The following is a 19179-nucleotide window of genomic DNA, read 5'->3' as shown; positions in this document are numbered from 1 at the left end:
GTACACACAGTTATCTTGCGTAGCACTGTGAAAATTGACTCTTAATTACTGTTTTCACATGACTTTCCAGCTGGACTACTCACGCAATCGTCGCAGGAAAAAAATATCTTAAGATGACGACTGCGGACGCATTTAGGCTCTGTCCCACACACCGTGTTGACAGTTTTACTTTTCTTGTAATTACTATTATTTAAGGGCTATTTCTGTACCTTCTTTGATGTTCTGTCTTCAATATTTTCGACAGATACTCACTGAGTGAAATATAGTGAGAGTAAAAAGTCGCCAAGTGATAATTACAAACATCCATATGTTACGTTATATTAAATGTATGTTTTTTTTTTAACTTCCAAATTGCTCTACAAGATTGCAAAATTTGCAAACGGGAAGCGGGTTTTGTCATGCTTTTAAAAACGATAAACGGGTCGCAAATTGCAAGTCAGTAGATTGTATCATGTCAACCAAAAATTATGTATACAAGTATACAACGATGATGCTGACATTACTGGTTGTCGCGAGCACAGGCAACGACACGTGACAGTCGTGAAGTACCTGTGCTTGCCGGGACAGGGTGATACTTCAACGGTACTGCCAGTGCCTTCCGCGGGACGAAGGGGAAAGGAACATCACAAACACCCGGTGGCTCACCTGCCAAACATGCCAGCCACTAGACCGAGTGGCTGGAAACGTGTAGCTGCAGTAAACAGCGAAAACGTGTACAAAATCTGCATGAAAAAAAAAAACTATGGAATATTTTCATTATCACGTGCAACTTATTCCAGGGCTTTGTTACATTTTAATTTTTTTTATACACGCCCGATGGAAGATTGAAGAAAACTTATCAAAGTCGTTTAATATCCTGTCCTTGTGGTTTTCACACAGCACATACCAAACTCACGAATATTTCACCGAATATTCCGACCACTGAATGAGATTTCTTGCAGCTAGCACGCCGGTAACAGTCACAATGCAATACTTTCTTATTAGATTTGACAAGAATAAGCATGTGCATCACGTGTGATCGTATATATCGATGGTGGATGGGGGGGGGGGGGGGGGGGGGGTCCGCTTGCGCTTGCAAAATCGTGACTGTGAAATGGGAATGATAAACGTGACCTCCCTAGGAAATGCTGCAGATTAACACTCATGCGCATCAGGCGATAAAAAACATTTATAATAATTATATTTCTCATATTATAATTGAAAACAATATGAATGTTTATAAAATGGACTAAGAGTAAAATAAAATTCTTTTTATCTACGGTATAAGTAATCTAAAGCGGCTTGAAATGGTTTATTTATTATTCCAAGGTTCGATTTAGCGTAGCGAAACTGAAAAAAAAAGCAAAAGAAAACTGGGTCACCGCATGCTGAAAGCTGAGAACCTGGAAGTGAGAGGTTCTGTGGAAACCTGACCACTTTCGTGATACGTTCTATACCTGAGCGCAAAGGTACGTTTGGGAGGCAGAAGTTTTAGACGCGCAAATAAAAATTAAGTTCCTACTCTACATAGTGACTAAGTTTATTTACATATAATTACCCTCCGGGCTCGGTATTCTTGCTGCAGTTTGCTCTTAGTCAAAGATGTCCGAAGTATTCCCTGAACGCAAGCCAAACATCGGGACCAAGGGAAGTAAGTTATCAGATTGACCGTTGAACCAGTGATGTAGCGTCGTCGGATCGCGCATTTCGGTGGCCATTTCCTAGTTCGAAATAGATTAGAGAGTCTAGACTCCAGTCTCCTGTATGAAACACGTTGGTTTGCCTCTGTAGTGCACGAGAGAAAAGGGAAAAAAATTTAGTTAAAAACCAGTCCAGAAAAATTACCGGTTAACGCTTGCAAGTAACGGTGTTAGTTGCGTTGCAAACACCCTCTCCAATTAGCTGTGAATCTGAACCAGTAGCTAATACCTTTGACTTAACATCTTATTGAACGTTAACTATAAAACTTTGGCTTGTAGTAGGGTCAAAAGATATCATTTTATGGCACGCTAACGTCTCTGAGAATAGTTAAATTTTCAACATAGGAATTTAATTGTCTAAAAATTATGATAATTAATACGACACTAGAAAAAAAATAAGTCCAATATGTACATGTGAAATTCCTTAAATTAAATTTTATTAGAAACGTTTGGCAGTTTTAAAAAATAGTTGGGTTCTCTATTCAAGTTTTGCAAGTTCTTAAGCAGTTGGGCACATTAACTTTCTTAAGGGGGATTATGCCTCGTCATCTTGCCATTTCAAATATTTTGATACCGCTTGCAATAAAGCTTCCGTGCTAAATTTTTTTTGGTTTGGCATGGCATAAGACTTAGTTTTGGCTACTTGTTGAAGTCAACATTTGTGAACATTTGTGGTTATCATGACAGTTGTGGTCGCCCGCAAGAAACAGTAAGTTATTACATCGCGGCGCTTACAGACTAGAGCCCGTTGGTAAACATGTGGTTGCAACACGGCATAGAGGGTCTGGGAGAGAGAATTTGTGCCTTGACATGCCAAAAATTGGGATAAATATTTCGAAATTAGAACTATAGCAAATATATGAAGGAAAAAACCGGAACTAATCCCTCCTTAAGAATCCAAGATGGCGGGATCTAATCCTCTTAAGAACCGGTCTCACGCGCCATGTTAGCTGTTTGGTTTTCTTTTTATTACTACTATATGAGGATCTTTTATAAATCTATTATTACAGCTTTTTTTCTGTTTTGGCTTGGTCAAAAAATTTCTCGTCAGTTATATTTTGAACGTAATTTCGGGGCTGTAAAATGTCACTCAATTGATAATGATTTTTAATATTTGTGCGTGAAATTTTTAACGCTATTATATGATATTAAATAAAAATCTGCAGAGAGAAAACTATACAGCATGAGTCTGAATTCGACCGACAAACTCAGGCTGCAGGTACATCACGACAAAATAAGCTGAGAACAACCATATAATTTAGCTTCAAAGTGCTTTCCTGGCTGGTATACGTCTTTGAATTTGGGGATGAACATCATTTTTATTGTATAAACAATAGAGAATTTTTTAAATATAGCGCCTGATATATGTTTAATTGAACGAATTTCTACAACGACCGCGAATCATGTCGCTGCCGCAAATGCATTTTGTTGAAATAATTAGGTGTGGTATTAACCCACAAAAGATATGTGGAAAATAAAGGTTTTACCCTCAATTATCGATTCAAATGATTTTTCTACAGCGACGAAATTCGCGGTGGTTGCAAACTTCGTTCAAATTAACATATACCAGACTTAAAAATTTTCCCTAATAAAAGTGTTGTTCAGCCCCAACTTCAAAGACGTGTACCAGTCTAGGGAAGTGCCTCGGACCAAAAGTCGTAAATATGTTTGCAACTTATTTTGTCGTGATGAACCTGCAGCTGATTCAGACTCAGTTTCTGCAACACACTGTTTCACGCTCAGAATACATACACGCTGTGGTGGAAACGTAAACCCTGGCAGCCAACATAAGTTACGTGATGAATGTATTAACAAAAAATAATAAACAAGTCAGGATACTGCCCGTTCAAGCCTTAGCGAAACTAAAAATAATGTTGGCGTTGGTTCTCGCGCTCACCACGCTGGCGAAGACGATCTGGCCGAGACCGCGGTCCGAGGCGGACAGCGACCGGGAGTCGACGGCTGCCGCCGCGACGGTCAGCACGAGCGCTCGGAGCATCATCGTCGTCGTCGTCGTCATCTCTCTTGCTGGGGCGACTGTCCGCTGCTGCTGTGACACGTGACAGTGGCTCCTGGGCCGGCGCGCCGTCTTATACCTACTTGCCCCCCCCCCCCCCCCCCCCCACCACCACAAACCCTTTCGCACACTTCCTCGCGACGCGTGGCTCCAGGAAAGAGCGGGCATCCCCTTTCGAGACGGCGCCTTTTTTTCCCGTCGTCGCGGCGAGCGGTCCACTACTTCCTCCCCTCTCCTTGCCACTCCTTCGGGCCGGGGCAATCCCCCTCCCCCCGCCCGCCACGCCCAACGACAGAAACAATTGGAGAAGGCCACGAAACCGAGCGCGCGTCAACGCTACCTCAAGGCTGACGTGTTCGCTCTGCCGGAAAATAGAAAAAAAAAAAGTTGCGTGCGTGTGGTTATGATTAAAATAAACTTTGGAGGGGGGGGGGGATGCGTTTGGCGTCATGCACCTCTACTTCCGAGCGATACTTTCTTTTCCTCGTGAGTCATAGTTCATTGAACTAGTGTAACTATATCTTTAATATTCAAAGTAACTACACGTAATGTCATAGAGAATATTTACCTGCAAAATCATTTTTGTTTTACTTTCATCTGTAGTTACGAAGAAAAATAATATTAACGCTGATAATAAAACTAAATTAATTGCATGCGTGTTAAATTTAAAAAAAAGAGTGATAAAAATTAACTGAAAAAATATTAAATCTGTTAAATGTAAAATTTTTGATATTTTTGTTGAGTTGATATAAGGTTGAAAGTTTATTTTATAACCGATGGTTTATAAATCCCAATCGAGCCAACGAAATTTGCGCTGCTGAGTAAATCGGCTGGACTGAATAATTGGCGTCCAAACATTATAGGTATCGAATATATTTATCATTCATTCAACACCAATTACCATTTCCCAAAGCTGACATGAGTGCGGCTGTTAGGCTAGTCCTCTGCTCTAGCACGTGTTAGATGTTGCGTCGATGCAAGTTGTTATTCCGCGGCGCCATACCCAACAGTGGTTTTTATTGTTGCTGTGCGGCGTTATGCTCCGAGCCGGCTTCACCGTCACAGATTTAAAAATTTACGATTCACTACGAACCATAATTACATTTTATCAGCTTGTCAAGTAGAAATGTTATAAATGTTTAAAACTACGTAACTTCTGATTGAGCCAGAATGATTCCTTATTTGCGATACACAAGCTAAAATTAATTATTTCATCTCTATATCATTGGAAAAGTAAAAATTACAAGAGACATGAAAATATACATGGAAGCTATATGTTTTCAAACAAAAAATCAACCTAATTATGGAATAAAATAATATATTTATAAGCCTAACAAAGAGAAATAATCGCTATCCATCTTCATCCCAACAATCTAATTCTAGAGGCACAATTTTTTTTTCACGTCTCGTCTAAACTACAGGCAAGACTCCACTTGCCTACACATAATTCATGCTTTTCAGAGTTCTCATTGGTGGATAACGTCACATTCCTTTGCAGGTTTACACGAGATTGTTTTTAAATGGACCAAGTTCGTGAAGTTAGTGTCGAGGGCACTGTAGTCAAATCAACACGAAGCAGATGCATATATGATTTAAATTTACTTTGCTATTGAATACACATTTAAGCTTATCTCCGTAGAGTCAAATCGTTTCAATCAGTTGCCATTTACGGTATACACAATGAACCATATCCCTATTTTAAAATATTATCAAAATGAAAAAAAAAAAAAAATATTTAAAGCAATTTCAGCTTCTATGGAAACCAGATTGTTATTTATTTGCTTTCTGGAAGAAAATAAATAATATTGGCAAAACACATCGATGGGAAAATCCTACGCATTTTAGCTACTTTGAAGAGTTAATAATTACATGTCTCAGCCTATCAGAATTGTTGTGATGCTTTAACGTGTCCAAACTTAAAATTAGAGTATAAAAACTAAAATATAATATATAAAGGAATTAATTATACCAAAGATTGTTCCCCCTCCCCTCAAAAACACTCCCCCACCAATTGTATCTAAATTTATAATAATCCGTGGTAAATAAGCTAAGCGACCTTGCTAATCTTACTATGAACACGTACTTTTTATTTTTATTTTTATTACAATAAATTTCAAGGACGTTTTGTGAGCTTAATTTACTAGCCACGAAAGACGACTAACGATATGCACATTTGAAACATTTGAATGCTGTGCCATAATTACACACAAACAGCCGAGTTTAAATCTTACACATGTACCTAAGAGCTTGGTGTCGAAAATGAGGAAGACTGCGTAAGAGACAAGTGTAAGTAGGTAGGTAATGTCCGGTGCCGCGAAATTGAGGAAAACCAAAGCTGCGAGACAGCTGCGTGACGATACAAAGGATAGTTTTACCTGTTCCTCGCACGCTAATCTATTCTAAGCTGAAATGGAAATCCCCTCCCCTCTCCCAACCCAAACAGTTTGGACTAGCCATCAAGGAATACGACGTCGCTTCATCTCCGAGACTTGCTATCCTTGGTGTGTACCGCGAGAGTCAACTGGCGACAGGGGTTAATTTCGCTGCACGTGGGCGACGTCACTGCGGTCGTGCGGTGTTGCCGGATGTCCGACAGCGCGACTATCTCTAGGACTGCTTCCGCGCGATGCCATTCCTTCCCCGTCAGCATTGCCACCGGACAGGACTTGCGTTCTGAACAATTACGCACTTTATTGAAGTGAAACCTTATTTTGTACAGCCGGTAGAGTAATATCAGAACCACAGGTTAGTGGAAGTGAGCAAGTAACGAAGTTAACTTATGAAACGTATGTAACGAATGCTGCTGGATGGCGCGGGATTAAAAAAATGTTTTCCCATCTGAAATACATTTTTAATAATACGTTTATGTTCTTATATTTAAAACCATGTTTAATATGTTTAAGATTAGTATTTAATGGTAATTTAATGTCCAGTATTAAATTCACACAATAATCACAATAAAACTAAATAAGTACAATGATTGAATATTCAATTAATTCTCTTTTATATGATTTTAAAAAAAATTCCTGCTTGAATGAGGTATGGATTTAAATATAAAATTATGGGGCAATATTCGTAAGAAATACTCTTTATTTTCTCGAAAAACGTATTTCATACGAGTCAAAATAACCATACACATGTGTTGTACAAAGATACAATATCTTTCTTTTATCATTAAAAATAATTTCTTGGCCAATATGCTGGAACCACCGACAGACAGCTGTAAATCATCTCGCCGGATTACTTGACAACCTGGAAAGAAGTGAGACCCAGCAGCAGCCAAACAGCACATAACATCGACTTGATTGTGTACACATTTGTGTAGATTAACTATTTAGCCAAAAATTAAAGCCAATTTATCAAGTCTCGGTGAACATTACTGTTGAGGTGGCGGACTGGATGTGTCGCCCAAAGGCACGCAGAGCTCCGGGTGTTAAGACGCAATTTACAATCCACTGAAGGTTTATTTACAGCTTCTGATTACTAATAGAATTTAATAGCCATTTCACTGGTCTATACAATTTTCGTTCCATTGTTTCATCTAAAATGTGTCTTTTTTTGAACATTTAAAAAGGCAAAATCAGGTATTTTCAAGGACATTTTTTGGAATGAAAAATTCACCACACAGTATTGTAAGTGGTATAAGGACTTGTCTTTGTCTTTAATATCCCATCATAAAATGTTAGGGTCACTGCTATACGTTTCATAGAGACACGTTACTGACGAAGACTGCACGCCAGTTTTAGTGCCCGGCGCGTAGAGGCGAAGAGACGTGTGATGCGCGGGCCAGCGTCGCCCTTAGCGACCCCGCGCTTCCAGATATCGTGCGCCCGACCAGGCGGCCACCTTAAAGATAACGTTCAGTTAGATAATGATATTTTTGTTAATGGTGATACAGAGCAATCGCGGCGGAATGTCAACCACCACAAACTTCCAGGATACGCTGCCGCATCGGGCAGGATATACTCTATCGAAATCGGAGTCAACAGGAAACTTGCGGTCGTTAGGTTTGGGCCATGAACTCCTTCTGTTGCGGTCTGCGTGAATTTGGGCAACGCGCGAAAACTGCTTCCGCAAAGACCTGGCAAACGCAAACAAACAGGAAGTGAGTTGGAAAAGAGTACAAAATAATCATTCCTTTCTTGCGATAACTACATCACTATGTATTAATATTACATGCATTTTAAACACTTTATTACTATAATCTGAAATACCTGCTGCGAGAAAGGAACCTGCAAAAAAATATTAATTTTCCTCATATTATATCTAGGTTTTCATCAAAATGTAACGATATATATATATATATATATATATATATATATATATATATATATATATATATTTGTAAAATCTTTTGATATGAAATCAAACAGCAGCTATCAGACTGACCAATTAATCTGTATATTACAAGTAAAGGAATGACGTATGGCTGGCTATTTTCACTAGCAATTCAGTACTTTGTTTTTCTAAATTGTTTAATTTTGTTGGTAGTTAAGTACCCAGAATGCACGAATGATATCTCAAGGCTAACCGAACAACAGGAGTACCGAACGCGTTGCAGGTAATAGCCTCAACGCTGAACCTGTAATATTTTCCCATAGACCGGAATCATCATCGCCTGCGTGGTCAATGTTATACTTCTTTAGGCACATTGACATTGAGGGTAGAATTTAAGTATGCAGAAATGCAATGAAAAAAGCCCGCATTACACAACGTAAATATGACAGGTTGGAAGTCCAATGCGCAGGCATTCAGAAACTTCTCTAGCCCCAGCCAAAGTCTTCAAGATGGTGAACCCACGTGTAGCAACGTGCACACCTATATATTTTATTATGAGAAAATTGGGGAAATTACTAAGCGTATTAGTGTGCCAAATTAAACCTTTATGGTAGTGAAACTATCCCGTAATACATTTTGCAAGCTTGAATAGTCATAATCTATACTAATATTATAAAGCTGAAGAGTTTGTTTGTTTGTTTGTTTGTTTGAACGAGCTAATCTCAGGAACCACTGGTCCGATTTGAAAAATTATTTCAGGGTTGGTTAGTACATTTATCGAGGAAGGCTATAGCCTATATAATATTATCAATAACATTAGGGATCCTTACTAAAAGTCCAATTTAGAATAAAATGCGTTGGAGGGGGTTAGATACAACATGCAGTACACGTACGAAGTGTGTGTTGACAATGCCGCAGGCGCTAGAAGTTTATTTCCTATTGCCTATTAACATTTTGGCCACGCACTAGATGCCTTATCATTCTTAATTTTCCCATACAAGTAAAAAACACCCATGTGATATTAACAACGAAGCAATTAGTACCCTCATAAGAGTTCAATTAGTATTTAAATACTTTTTATCACTTTAAATCGCAAACCTAAACTATTGTTTATTTTCCTCTCTCTGTGTTTAATTTGTTATTTCATTGCCCTTTTTTTCAAGTATATATATTTTACAGACTTGAAACTTCACAGTAGGGTAGGGTGGGGCTATTTGGGTCGTGGGGCTATTTGAGTCGAAATAAGACTTTCGGCTACTGCGCAATAACTCCGCGCATCATCGGCACGGACTGGACTTCAGAAGCGAGAAGAAGGTTGTGCTGAGCAGACGGACATGTTGTGTGCGGATGTTATGTGATATTTTGTGTACGGACGGGCGGCGAACGGCGCAAGGTAATCACCTCACTGTCTTGAAATATTAAACTCTAACTTTAATACCCGGGGAAATAGTGATATCCAAGTGTAACATGAAACTTTATCGTAAGTGTTATATGTCAAACGAAAGAAGAAGCATTTGTGAGTTTCTTAGTATATTCACAGCAAGAATTATTTTTAATGAATTGAATATATTGCTAATTTTGTGATTTAAAGTAATTGGGGCTATTTGAGTAGTTTTTCTGGGGCTATTTGGGTCAACAATGGGGCTATTTGGGTCAACACAAAAGTGATTGTTGTGATACCAAGGATATATTTATTAAATGTAAAGATGGTTTTTGCTAATATTTATTATATTACATTACATTTATATGAAAAAGTTTTGTTGCACACCATATTATGTAATTTTATCTCACTTTTTTTCAGATGGTTCGCACTTACAAAAGGACTCGTGCATATTTAAAGTGGACAAGTGAGCAGCTTAATTTAGCATCCAAAGCTGTCTTGGAGTGCTGTTTAAGCGTGAGAGCGGAAGCAAGAGTATAACGAGCACATGCCATCAGGAACGGTAGTTAAAATGTCGGAGTCTGGGTACATAAACGAGGAAATATTTCTCTTTTGGTTAAAATATTTTAATGTTTTTAGGGTTCCCGGAAAATGTCTTCTCGTACTGGATAGACATTCTTCTCACTGCTCCCTCGAATGCTTGGAGTTTTGTGAACAAAATGACATTGAACTTCTTTGTCTGCTCCCACACACAACTCATGTGCTTCAACCCATGGACAGAACTGTGTTTAAGACTCTCAAAACATACTATCATGCTGAAGCCACGCAGTATATCCATAGCCAACCAGGTGGAAAACTCAGCAAGTTCAATTTTGGGGAACTGTTCCATAAGGCCTGGATCAAAACTGCAACGCCAGTTCTTGCAGAAAAAGGTTTTCAATGTACAGGAATACATCCATACAATCCTGAAATAGTCCCTGAAGAGAAATTTTTACCATCGACAAGGGTTTTAATGTGTATATTATTTATTTTTATGACTATAAATTATAACATAAACTAGTAAAGAATAATTATTGTACTATTATAAAGTTTAATTTTTAATATCTAGGCGTGGTGTAACTTCTGCAAAGTTTATGAAAGCAATATATATGATGAATCACGCAGGTCCACCATCTTTTCGAGATTTCTGAGACTTCCACAGATGGCAGCACCGTGTTTAGATACACATCCGTTCCAATCGACTTCCATTCTATTTACGAAATTACCTACTCCTACCAAATACCATATACCGAGAGCTAAGAAGTTTACACACCAAAACAAACAAAAATGACGGCTAATATAGTGATGACGTGGCAGATGAAATTGTGTTAAGCTAATTTTACATATCGTACTTCACATCGCCCTCTTCATATGGCTGCGATGGTAGACCTAGTTATCAGTCTACTCGAAACTAACGAATAAATCTCAGTTTGAACTCTTGCTGATCCTAGCCGAAATTTTCGCAATATCGCAACATTGCGAATGTCGGGTTTTGACTTGGTTATCCCCGCTCTACTCTCCGTGTACATTACACCGTTGGTACACATCAACTCAATTCACCCCACGCATTCCACAGGCTGAACGGAACAAAAAAAGGCCTGTGTGCTTCGCTTCAGGGCAGCCATCTGACACCTCATACAATCCTCATTGATCCTGCATCGTGCTAGGAATAATGTGCGGATATTCTTTTCATTTTAATTCACTCACGTGGTTCCCTAATAGAGGTCATTACAGACGAGGGACGATGAGATACCAGTGGAGCATCGACGGAATGGATGGATGGGAGAAATGGAAGTACCTCTAGAAAACCCTAGCTCACGGATACGCCCGCCACGTTTCCCAACTTGCGACTGGTCGTTCTGGTTGAAGGCGAGTGATCTTATAACTTTTTTTAGTAAAATGATACGCTCGTTGGTAATTTTTCATCACACTGTCATGTTTTAGTGTAAAGTGACCAGAAAAATACACGCAAAATTATAGATATTTGTACATTTACATGAAAACAACTAAAAAAAAAGTGATCGCAGTAATACTGGGTTCGGATTCTTTCCCGGGAATTTATGCTCTGTGATTGTACCAGTACCTCTAACAGTTAAATTTATTTGTAAAAAGTTCTCTAGATAGCTTTCTTGTATTAACTTCGCACATAAATAAGCAAAATAAAATTATTGAATATTCTACTTCTTTTCGATAGTCTAAACAATTATGCCTGAATTAAATATCAATCGAAATATAAAATTATGACAATTTTTCGTAAGAAAAATACTCAGTAGTATCTCGAAAAACGTATTTCATATATCAAAAAACAACCATAGATACGTGTTGTATAAAATTACAATATATTTCTTGTAGTGTTAGAAATTATTTAATGGCAACTGATTTCCATTATAATCTTTTATATAAGTACAGACATTTTTTTTATACGCCGTTGAAGTCGGAGCTGATCAACGGGTTTATTGAAAATATTAGTGAAACGATCTAAAATGGAATACTAAGTGTATCGATAATGCTTAATTTAACAAAGTTCTGCAACTACCACATCACTTGTCGCTCTCCTAAAATAAATTTTAAATAATAGGGGGGTAACAGATACATTTCTTAAACATTTTTGTCTCACCATGTTTCATCAATTATTTAAATGAAAACATGTAAAGCAGAGACAAGTTTTGCAATGGTTATAACTAGATATTTGTTTAGTTAATCGTTATCCAGACGCTTAGTGCTTCATCAAATAAACTTGGGAATCAAGTAGGACCTTATGTCGAATATATGTTTTACCTTTTTTTTCTTTATGAATAGATATCCTGGAAAAATTCGCGTTTTCAATAACCTCTAGGATAGACTGCACGATCCTATAAGTACTTCGGAACATTCCACCTGTTCATTGGCTACTGGCTCATTACATTTGCTAACCAGGATGCTTGAGATTTGATAATTCTTTTGTTAAGTGTTTTCCATTGGCTCAGAGAACTTCGGGGACATTGTGGTCCGCTCACTCAAGCAGCGTGAATGTGAACGAGTTTGGATTCGAGCATACCGCGAAGTGAATACGTGATTTTTTCCGGTCTCTAGTTATGGACTTGCAGCCGAATTTTATCGGATAGATTTCAGAGACTCGTCCTTAGAGATACGGAAATTTTTGGGTTTTCCTTTAGTCGCAAGTTAGAATGGAAACATTTACACACTCGCACTGTGTTCATGATTGGACTACGTTTATTTGGACACGTCCTTCTACGACCGTGAGCACACGATGTCCAGCTAAGAGAGTAGTGAGAGAATTTAGAATGCCAATAAACAAGGAAAACAATATTCTCGCTAATAAATCAACAAATGGGAAAGCAAACATGGGTTCAGCACACCTATGACTTTCATTTCTGCCCTGAGGCCAGGCGAATCCGTGAAATTTCCGGGTATTTGCAACCAAACATTGTTCCTGAAACCAAACATTGTTCTCAGTGCAACGTAAAGCTCTGGGCTTGGTGTATTCGGCAAGCTGGCGGCGTGTCGCGTGAAAGCGAAACTAGCTTTGGTGCCCTGAGTTAGTCTGCGTTAGGACCAGCTATTCTCGACCTAGCGAGGTGAAAGTTGTGACGCCACTCATGGGGCGGCTGACTTACACTTGCGAATTCAAGCTGGAAAAAAAACTGCACGTGTCAAGGCAGCGTGGGAGCACCACGAGCTGATCTGCTGGTGGCACGGCAGTAGACCGAAAATCGTTTGGCCGACAGACAGTAGAACGACAGTCGTTTGAGCGACAGTCTCGTTTCTTTTACATTTCGAACAAATCACTTTATGTCTACACTGTTGGGAATTAAAGAAATTTTATGCACATCTCAACGTAACATTCACCTGAAATAAATGAAGATTTCTTTGTAATTTCTGATAACTCGGTCTTCATAGAAACAACGCCGTATATATACTTGTGAGTCCTGTATTTTTTTGTATAACCATCATAAGCACACACGTTGGCGATATAACTGAGTGTTTTCATTCAGTAGTCTTAAACAGTTTTTGAATGTTTTGATTGTATACATGTATACAAAGATTATTATTGTGTATTCATTTTCGAAGTAAGGGAACTTGGTACCTCCCTATGAAAATAACGAAAAATCTTCAACGTTACCTGGATAATTTGTTACAAGCGATCTTCGTTAATTTAAGGCGAAGATTTTTAACAGTGTACTGACTGCTACTCTAACTTTTTTGACGCCTTCTGAGGTTATTTTTTGCACTTTGGTCAACTTAAGTCCACCCGTTAGGGTCGGTGACTATAGCTACTGGCTGGCGAGCTAAAATCACCGGGTTTTATTCCCGCGGCAGGGATATTTCACCTGCGGGAAATTTTTTTTCGGGTCCAAGACTGGGTGGTGAGTTATCCCTTCACCCTCGTTCTACGGAAGGCAACGAGGAACCATCGTAGAATCACATTGACACTAATCGTCCATGCGCTTGCACCGCCGCGGCGTTACCTGGGGTCCACTGTACTTGGACTCGAGTGTCCGAGGGTCAAGGTATCATCATAATCATCATCAGGCTACAAACATTATATGGTGTGGCTTCAACTATCTATATACAGGTATATAAGCGAAATACTACTCACTGACTCACAAGCTAACTCATCTAGAATTTCAGGAACTATAAGACATGCAAACTTTTTATTTTACACGTATTTTCCTTACACGTATTTTCCTTTTTCTACGTAGGCATTCGCTTAGAATGTAAGTTACGTAAATCAGCTCACAAGGTGTTGTTACGAGGACGGGGGGGGGGAGGTTGCTGAGCCATTAAAGATCAAAGTTCCCGTTTTCAAGTACCCGTCCTACGGGCTTGAAACTCTGCAGGGATGTTCCTTATACATAGAATGTATAAGGATGTAATACATGTTCCTTATACATAGAAATCTACTGAGAGGTGAGAACGTGGTTTTCCAAATTAGTATTTATTTGACTAAAAGAAGTCTCTTCAAGATGTGTTTAGCCCAAGCAACTCCTGGTACTTCAGCTATTGCGTGTGTGTGTGTAGTTGTATAGATATATAAATTTCCAGTCTAACGAATATTTTGTGATACAAAAATTCTGTAGTTATCACGAAACTAATTATTACTACTGACATTAAGTTTTGTTATGACTAATAAACAGATATGTAGCAAATTAAAAGTTTTTTTGTATTGTCATTATATATATATATATATATATATATATATATATATATATATATATAGTAATTTAGAAGTTTAGAAAACACATTTGGTCGTGGTCACAAAAAGGTTTTTCATAGAAAAACTGAGATAAAAGAAGTGGTATGGGCTGGTTAAAAAAATAAGATATTAAAGCATAGTTACACTTAATAAATGTTTTTATTAGTAATGCGTTACAAGTTAGATTTTGCTTGACGCATCCAGTTTCAACATTACGAGATCCTCTTGGCTGGAACAATGAATGACATCACGTGGAACTGCTCATTCTGCGTTTTCGGTTTTTCGAAGCAATGCTCCCATTCAGGAAGAATAGCTGGAAAACAAATTAATAATCACATTAAGATACAGGAGAAATAATTTGTATGACGTGGGACAATAAACTCTCATTGTACTGTTTTTTGCAGGATATTTTCATGTTTGTTCAGTAAACAAAATAATAAAAATTTTTTAGAGTATTTTTCTCCGTTATTGAATTTGATCAGAGAAATAAATAAATCTCAGAACATTGCTATTTTAATTTTTCTAGTTCTAAATTTTGAATTTTTAAGAAACATTTTAAAGAAATCTTTATGCAAGTAGTTAACTGAAGAACTACTGGACCTATTATAAAAAAAAATTATTTTATTTTTACTAAGTAACATTTTTCCAGACGGACAAATGTTACGCTTAATCAAATAAAACATTAGGTTCACATAATAAAATGCAAAATTTTGTGTCTAAAACTGTAGAAAAGGCCCAAATTAACTGCCTACTTGGTTTACATTGAGCCAGACGTTTAATGTAATTTCAAAATAACCGTGTCTAGCCGGCGCCTACACGCGAGACGGCACGTGATGCACACGTGCGCTTAAAGTATACTAGGTTATGAACCTACCTCAGATGGCTTTTATAGGCTATATTAAGTATATATACAAGTTAATATTTGTGTGTTCGTATTCTATGGGCTCACGCTTCGTTTATCCGATTGAATGGAAACATTGTAGAGTTGCTGTTGGCACCATGGCGAAAGTTTCTGACATACTACAATCAACTTACAATGGTGCGCGAATCGTATCAGCTTCGTGTATGTATACATAGTTTCGAAATTGCAGTTTTGAAGCTTTATTTGTATCCATGGCAAGGGGTATCTGCATAATAATAATAATATTTTAATTTCGAGGTGCGGTCGTTAGCTGTACGAGAGTTTCCTGCGTGTAAACTGCCGTAGCAAACATCAGTTAGTCTCTTATATATTTATCTCAAAAGAACATACTTTTCGGATAATAATCATGTTTTTTCTTTAATTATCTTTGCCCTCAAATCGACATGGTGTTCATCATATACATTTTAATCTGAAGCCCTGAAACGAAAAATATATTTGGACCTAGACATTATTTAATACATTGTTTTTAGAGTGATACTTAAAGCAAACCTTATTCTGTCAAAAAAATAATATTTACCAACACTCGTTTGAAGCCAGGTACCAGAGCTAGTATATTCCAAGACGTGATCTAATTTTTGGAAAACTCGGGGCTTGATTGGTTCAGTACCAGCCTACGACGTACCGTTCGCCGGCACCTCGAACTGGTACTCCTTTCCCTCCTCTGCTTCCTCGGCGCACTCGGTGTCCAGGTCGTCGGGGATGACCTCCTTGGTCAGCTCCACGAACTGGTCCAGAGGGCACAGGGAGTCGCATCCCGGCAGCTGCAGGAGGTACGGCTCCGTCTCCGTGCTGTTCTTGTACGACACCTGCCGAAAGAAACACCAACACGCTGTACTTCTGCAAAAAGATTCCTTTGTAAACCAGTTGCCAAAACAAAATAGTTTCTAATACTACAATAAAATATACAATACAACTTGGTTCAACACATGGCTATGATAGTAGTATGTAAATGACGGAACTAGATCTGGCGCCGGCGCGTGGTGCCGGTGCCGGTGTCCGCCATCTTGGATTTGTGACGTCACGGCGGCAAAAATTCCTCAAAATTCCTCAAAAATGACTCAAAATGACTCAAAATTTCCCGTTTTCGAGGGAAAAATTCCCGTTTCGAGGAAAAATTAGGATTTCAAAAAACCACAAATGTCTTTTGCCTTAGAAAGAACACCAATTCCTAAAATAGGCTTAAGCATCCTTAACTCAAGCCTCAGTTAAGCCATTTCTAGGAATAAGGATACCATGACCTTTGACCTTGACCCCGGCGGCCATCTTGGATCCGCCATCTTGGATCCACCATTTTGGATGACGTCATTGTGTTTTCTCGAACATTCCGGCATTGTGTTATCGGCCATTTTGAATTATGACGTCACCGTTGCAATTTCCGTTACGGCCGCCATCTTTAACTTTTTTATTATCCGATTTTAATGAAAAAAATTTAAAAATTATAAAAAAATTAAATAATAAATTTTTTAATAAAATATTTAAAAAACATATATTTACGACACGGAGCTCGGAGTCCTCGGTTCAAACCCGACGAGTGCAAAAAAAAAAAAAAAATGGCGACCGATCCTTCCCCCGCGGTGGCTGCAGGCATACTGGCTCCCACCACTTTTTTTTTCAAAGCATATATATATCGTCAGGTAGTATGACGTCATGTCCGCCATCTTGTCCTCGTCTGCTGGAAGCCATCATCATTGTATCGTCGGCTAGAGTGCGCCGATGACATGTTAGTTTAATTCGTATCCGCTAGAGTGCAGTTATAATTTATTACTGTGACACCCGCCATCTTGTCATTTGGCCGCCATCTTGAAAATCCGTAATTATTTAGCTAGAAATTCGGGAAAACTTTCAAAATTCATTAAATAAATCACTCATTAATTTACATATTGATTCGATCGATTCCCGTCCTCGGTTAGATCTTGGATGATGCAAAAAAAATTAAATATAACATCAATTTAACATAATAGTAACAGGTTCGAGGAATTAAACACTGCAAGTTCTTTTACAAACATAATATTTATTACATAATTTCTATTCTACTACAGGATCATTTGCGAAAGCCAGCAATCTTATAATCATTTAGTTCCGCAGCGGTGTGAAATGACTAATTCTTAGCTCCAATCGGTTTATACTAGACAGAGTCCAGCCAGAACCTTTACAGACATAGTCCACCTCTTCTTGACAGAGTTTCTGGATACCGTTTTTAACAGTTTGCTTCACATCGTTAGAACTGTAAATTACTGCAGCCGATGTCTTGAATGCACACTTCTTCACTTTGTCATCGAACGGATATGGCTTTCCATATATACAGTCCAACCACAAGTTATATTTCAAAGGTCCGTTTGTTGCTACATCATCAGTAAGCTGATTGATTATGTCCTCTCTGATATCATCAAGAAAATTACAAATGTCTTTCGACTCACCTAACGTATTTAAATAATAATAGTCCTTCAATGTTCCACGAAATGCAGACTGCGCCAAGTAGAAGCCATTATCGTTCACTTGTAATGCTCCGAACACAGTCTTAGGTTTATTTTCCTGTTCAGACGTCATACCAATCGGTTGCTGCACATCGGTTTTCTTGCTTGTACGCTCACGAGCCTTCAACCTAAACCGAGGAGTCGAAATTTCTGCAGGTAGTTCAGCAGTAGGCACACGGACTTCACCTTTACAGTTTTTCGCATGTCGTCGCAAATTATCAATTCGAGTAAACCATTCATGACACTCATCACATCGAAACTTCATGCGAGATGGATTCTTCGTGCATTTGCTCCGCTCATGTCTTCGTGCATCATGGGAAAATGCGAACGACGTATCACAGTAGCTGCAAGGATACCGTGGTGATGAAGACGATCCTTTCAGACCCGATCCAGATACAGGCGTTACAACAGTAGTACCATTTCCAGGCATTCTCTTATGCACATCGATGCATCGTTGTTGCGACAAAACCTTTACTTTCTGCCGAACAGCAGGACCTTTGCATGCCTTCATGTGCCTTTTCATATTATCTTTTCTGGCAAACTGCTTATGACATTTCTCACAAACAAACATTTTACGATATAGGTTCTTGGCATATTCGCTCCTCTCGTGTCGCCGAGCATTGCTGCTGTTTGAGAAAATCTTGTCGCAATAACAGCACCGATGTTCGCTAGTTGTCAAATCAGCATCCATTGAAGTCTCCATCGAGGTCGTATCGTCGATCGTCGTGGTTTCCTGCACATCCAGCTCAGTAGTCATTAAGCTATCTTCTGCTGGTGGTATCACATCTGTTGAAATCTCCTCCAGTGTTGACATCGACGTTGTCAATGGAATCTGCTCCTTCTCCGTCGTAGCTGTCGTCAAGGTTCCCGTAGACGATGGTACAACCTCCATCGAGTTCGTCGTTAAAGTCGGTAAAGATACCATCGAGTTCGCAAGAACAGGTAATTACGTGATTAATGCACCAGAAGAAACAAACTAGGTGATCCTTACACCGACGACGTCAGTAACAAACTGAGCGTCCTGTTGTCTAGGACTCGCTTATATACATGCACCGTATGGAATAAAACGCTAGTCAAATCAAGAACCATTTACAATAATACTAGAGTCAAAACAACATTAAAATAGAAGGACCATCAACGAAAAGGCAGCACATTTGGAAGCACCGACAACGAAACGGCAGGACATTTGGAA

General features: G+C 38.6%; 1 protein-coding gene across 1 annotated transcript in view; it reads right to left on the bottom strand.

Moving 5' to 3' along the window:
• Positions 1-19179, bottom strand: part of LOC134542291 (uncharacterized) — a 48864-nt gene that overhangs the window by 13820 nt on the left and 15865 nt on the right. The window contains exons 7-9 of the mRNA XM_063386440.1: positions 16136-16319; positions 14808-14904; positions 3577-3775 (exon numbers count right to left, since the gene is read on the bottom strand). Coding sequence (XP_063242510.1) covers positions 3577-3775; positions 14808-14904; positions 16136-16319 — 480 coding nt within the window. The remainder of the gene's footprint in view (positions 1-3576; positions 3776-14807; positions 14905-16135; positions 16320-19179) is intronic.

Source organism: Bacillus rossius (genome assembly GCF_032445375.1).
Source record: "Bacillus rossius redtenbacheri isolate Brsri chromosome 4 unlocalized genomic scaffold, Brsri_v3 Brsri_v3_scf4_2, whole genome shotgun sequence".
In the NCBI taxonomy this organism is placed as follows: domain Eukaryota; kingdom Metazoa; phylum Arthropoda; class Insecta; order Phasmatodea; family Bacillidae; genus Bacillus; species Bacillus rossius.
This window is presented reverse-complemented; position numbering and strand designations above follow the sequence as displayed.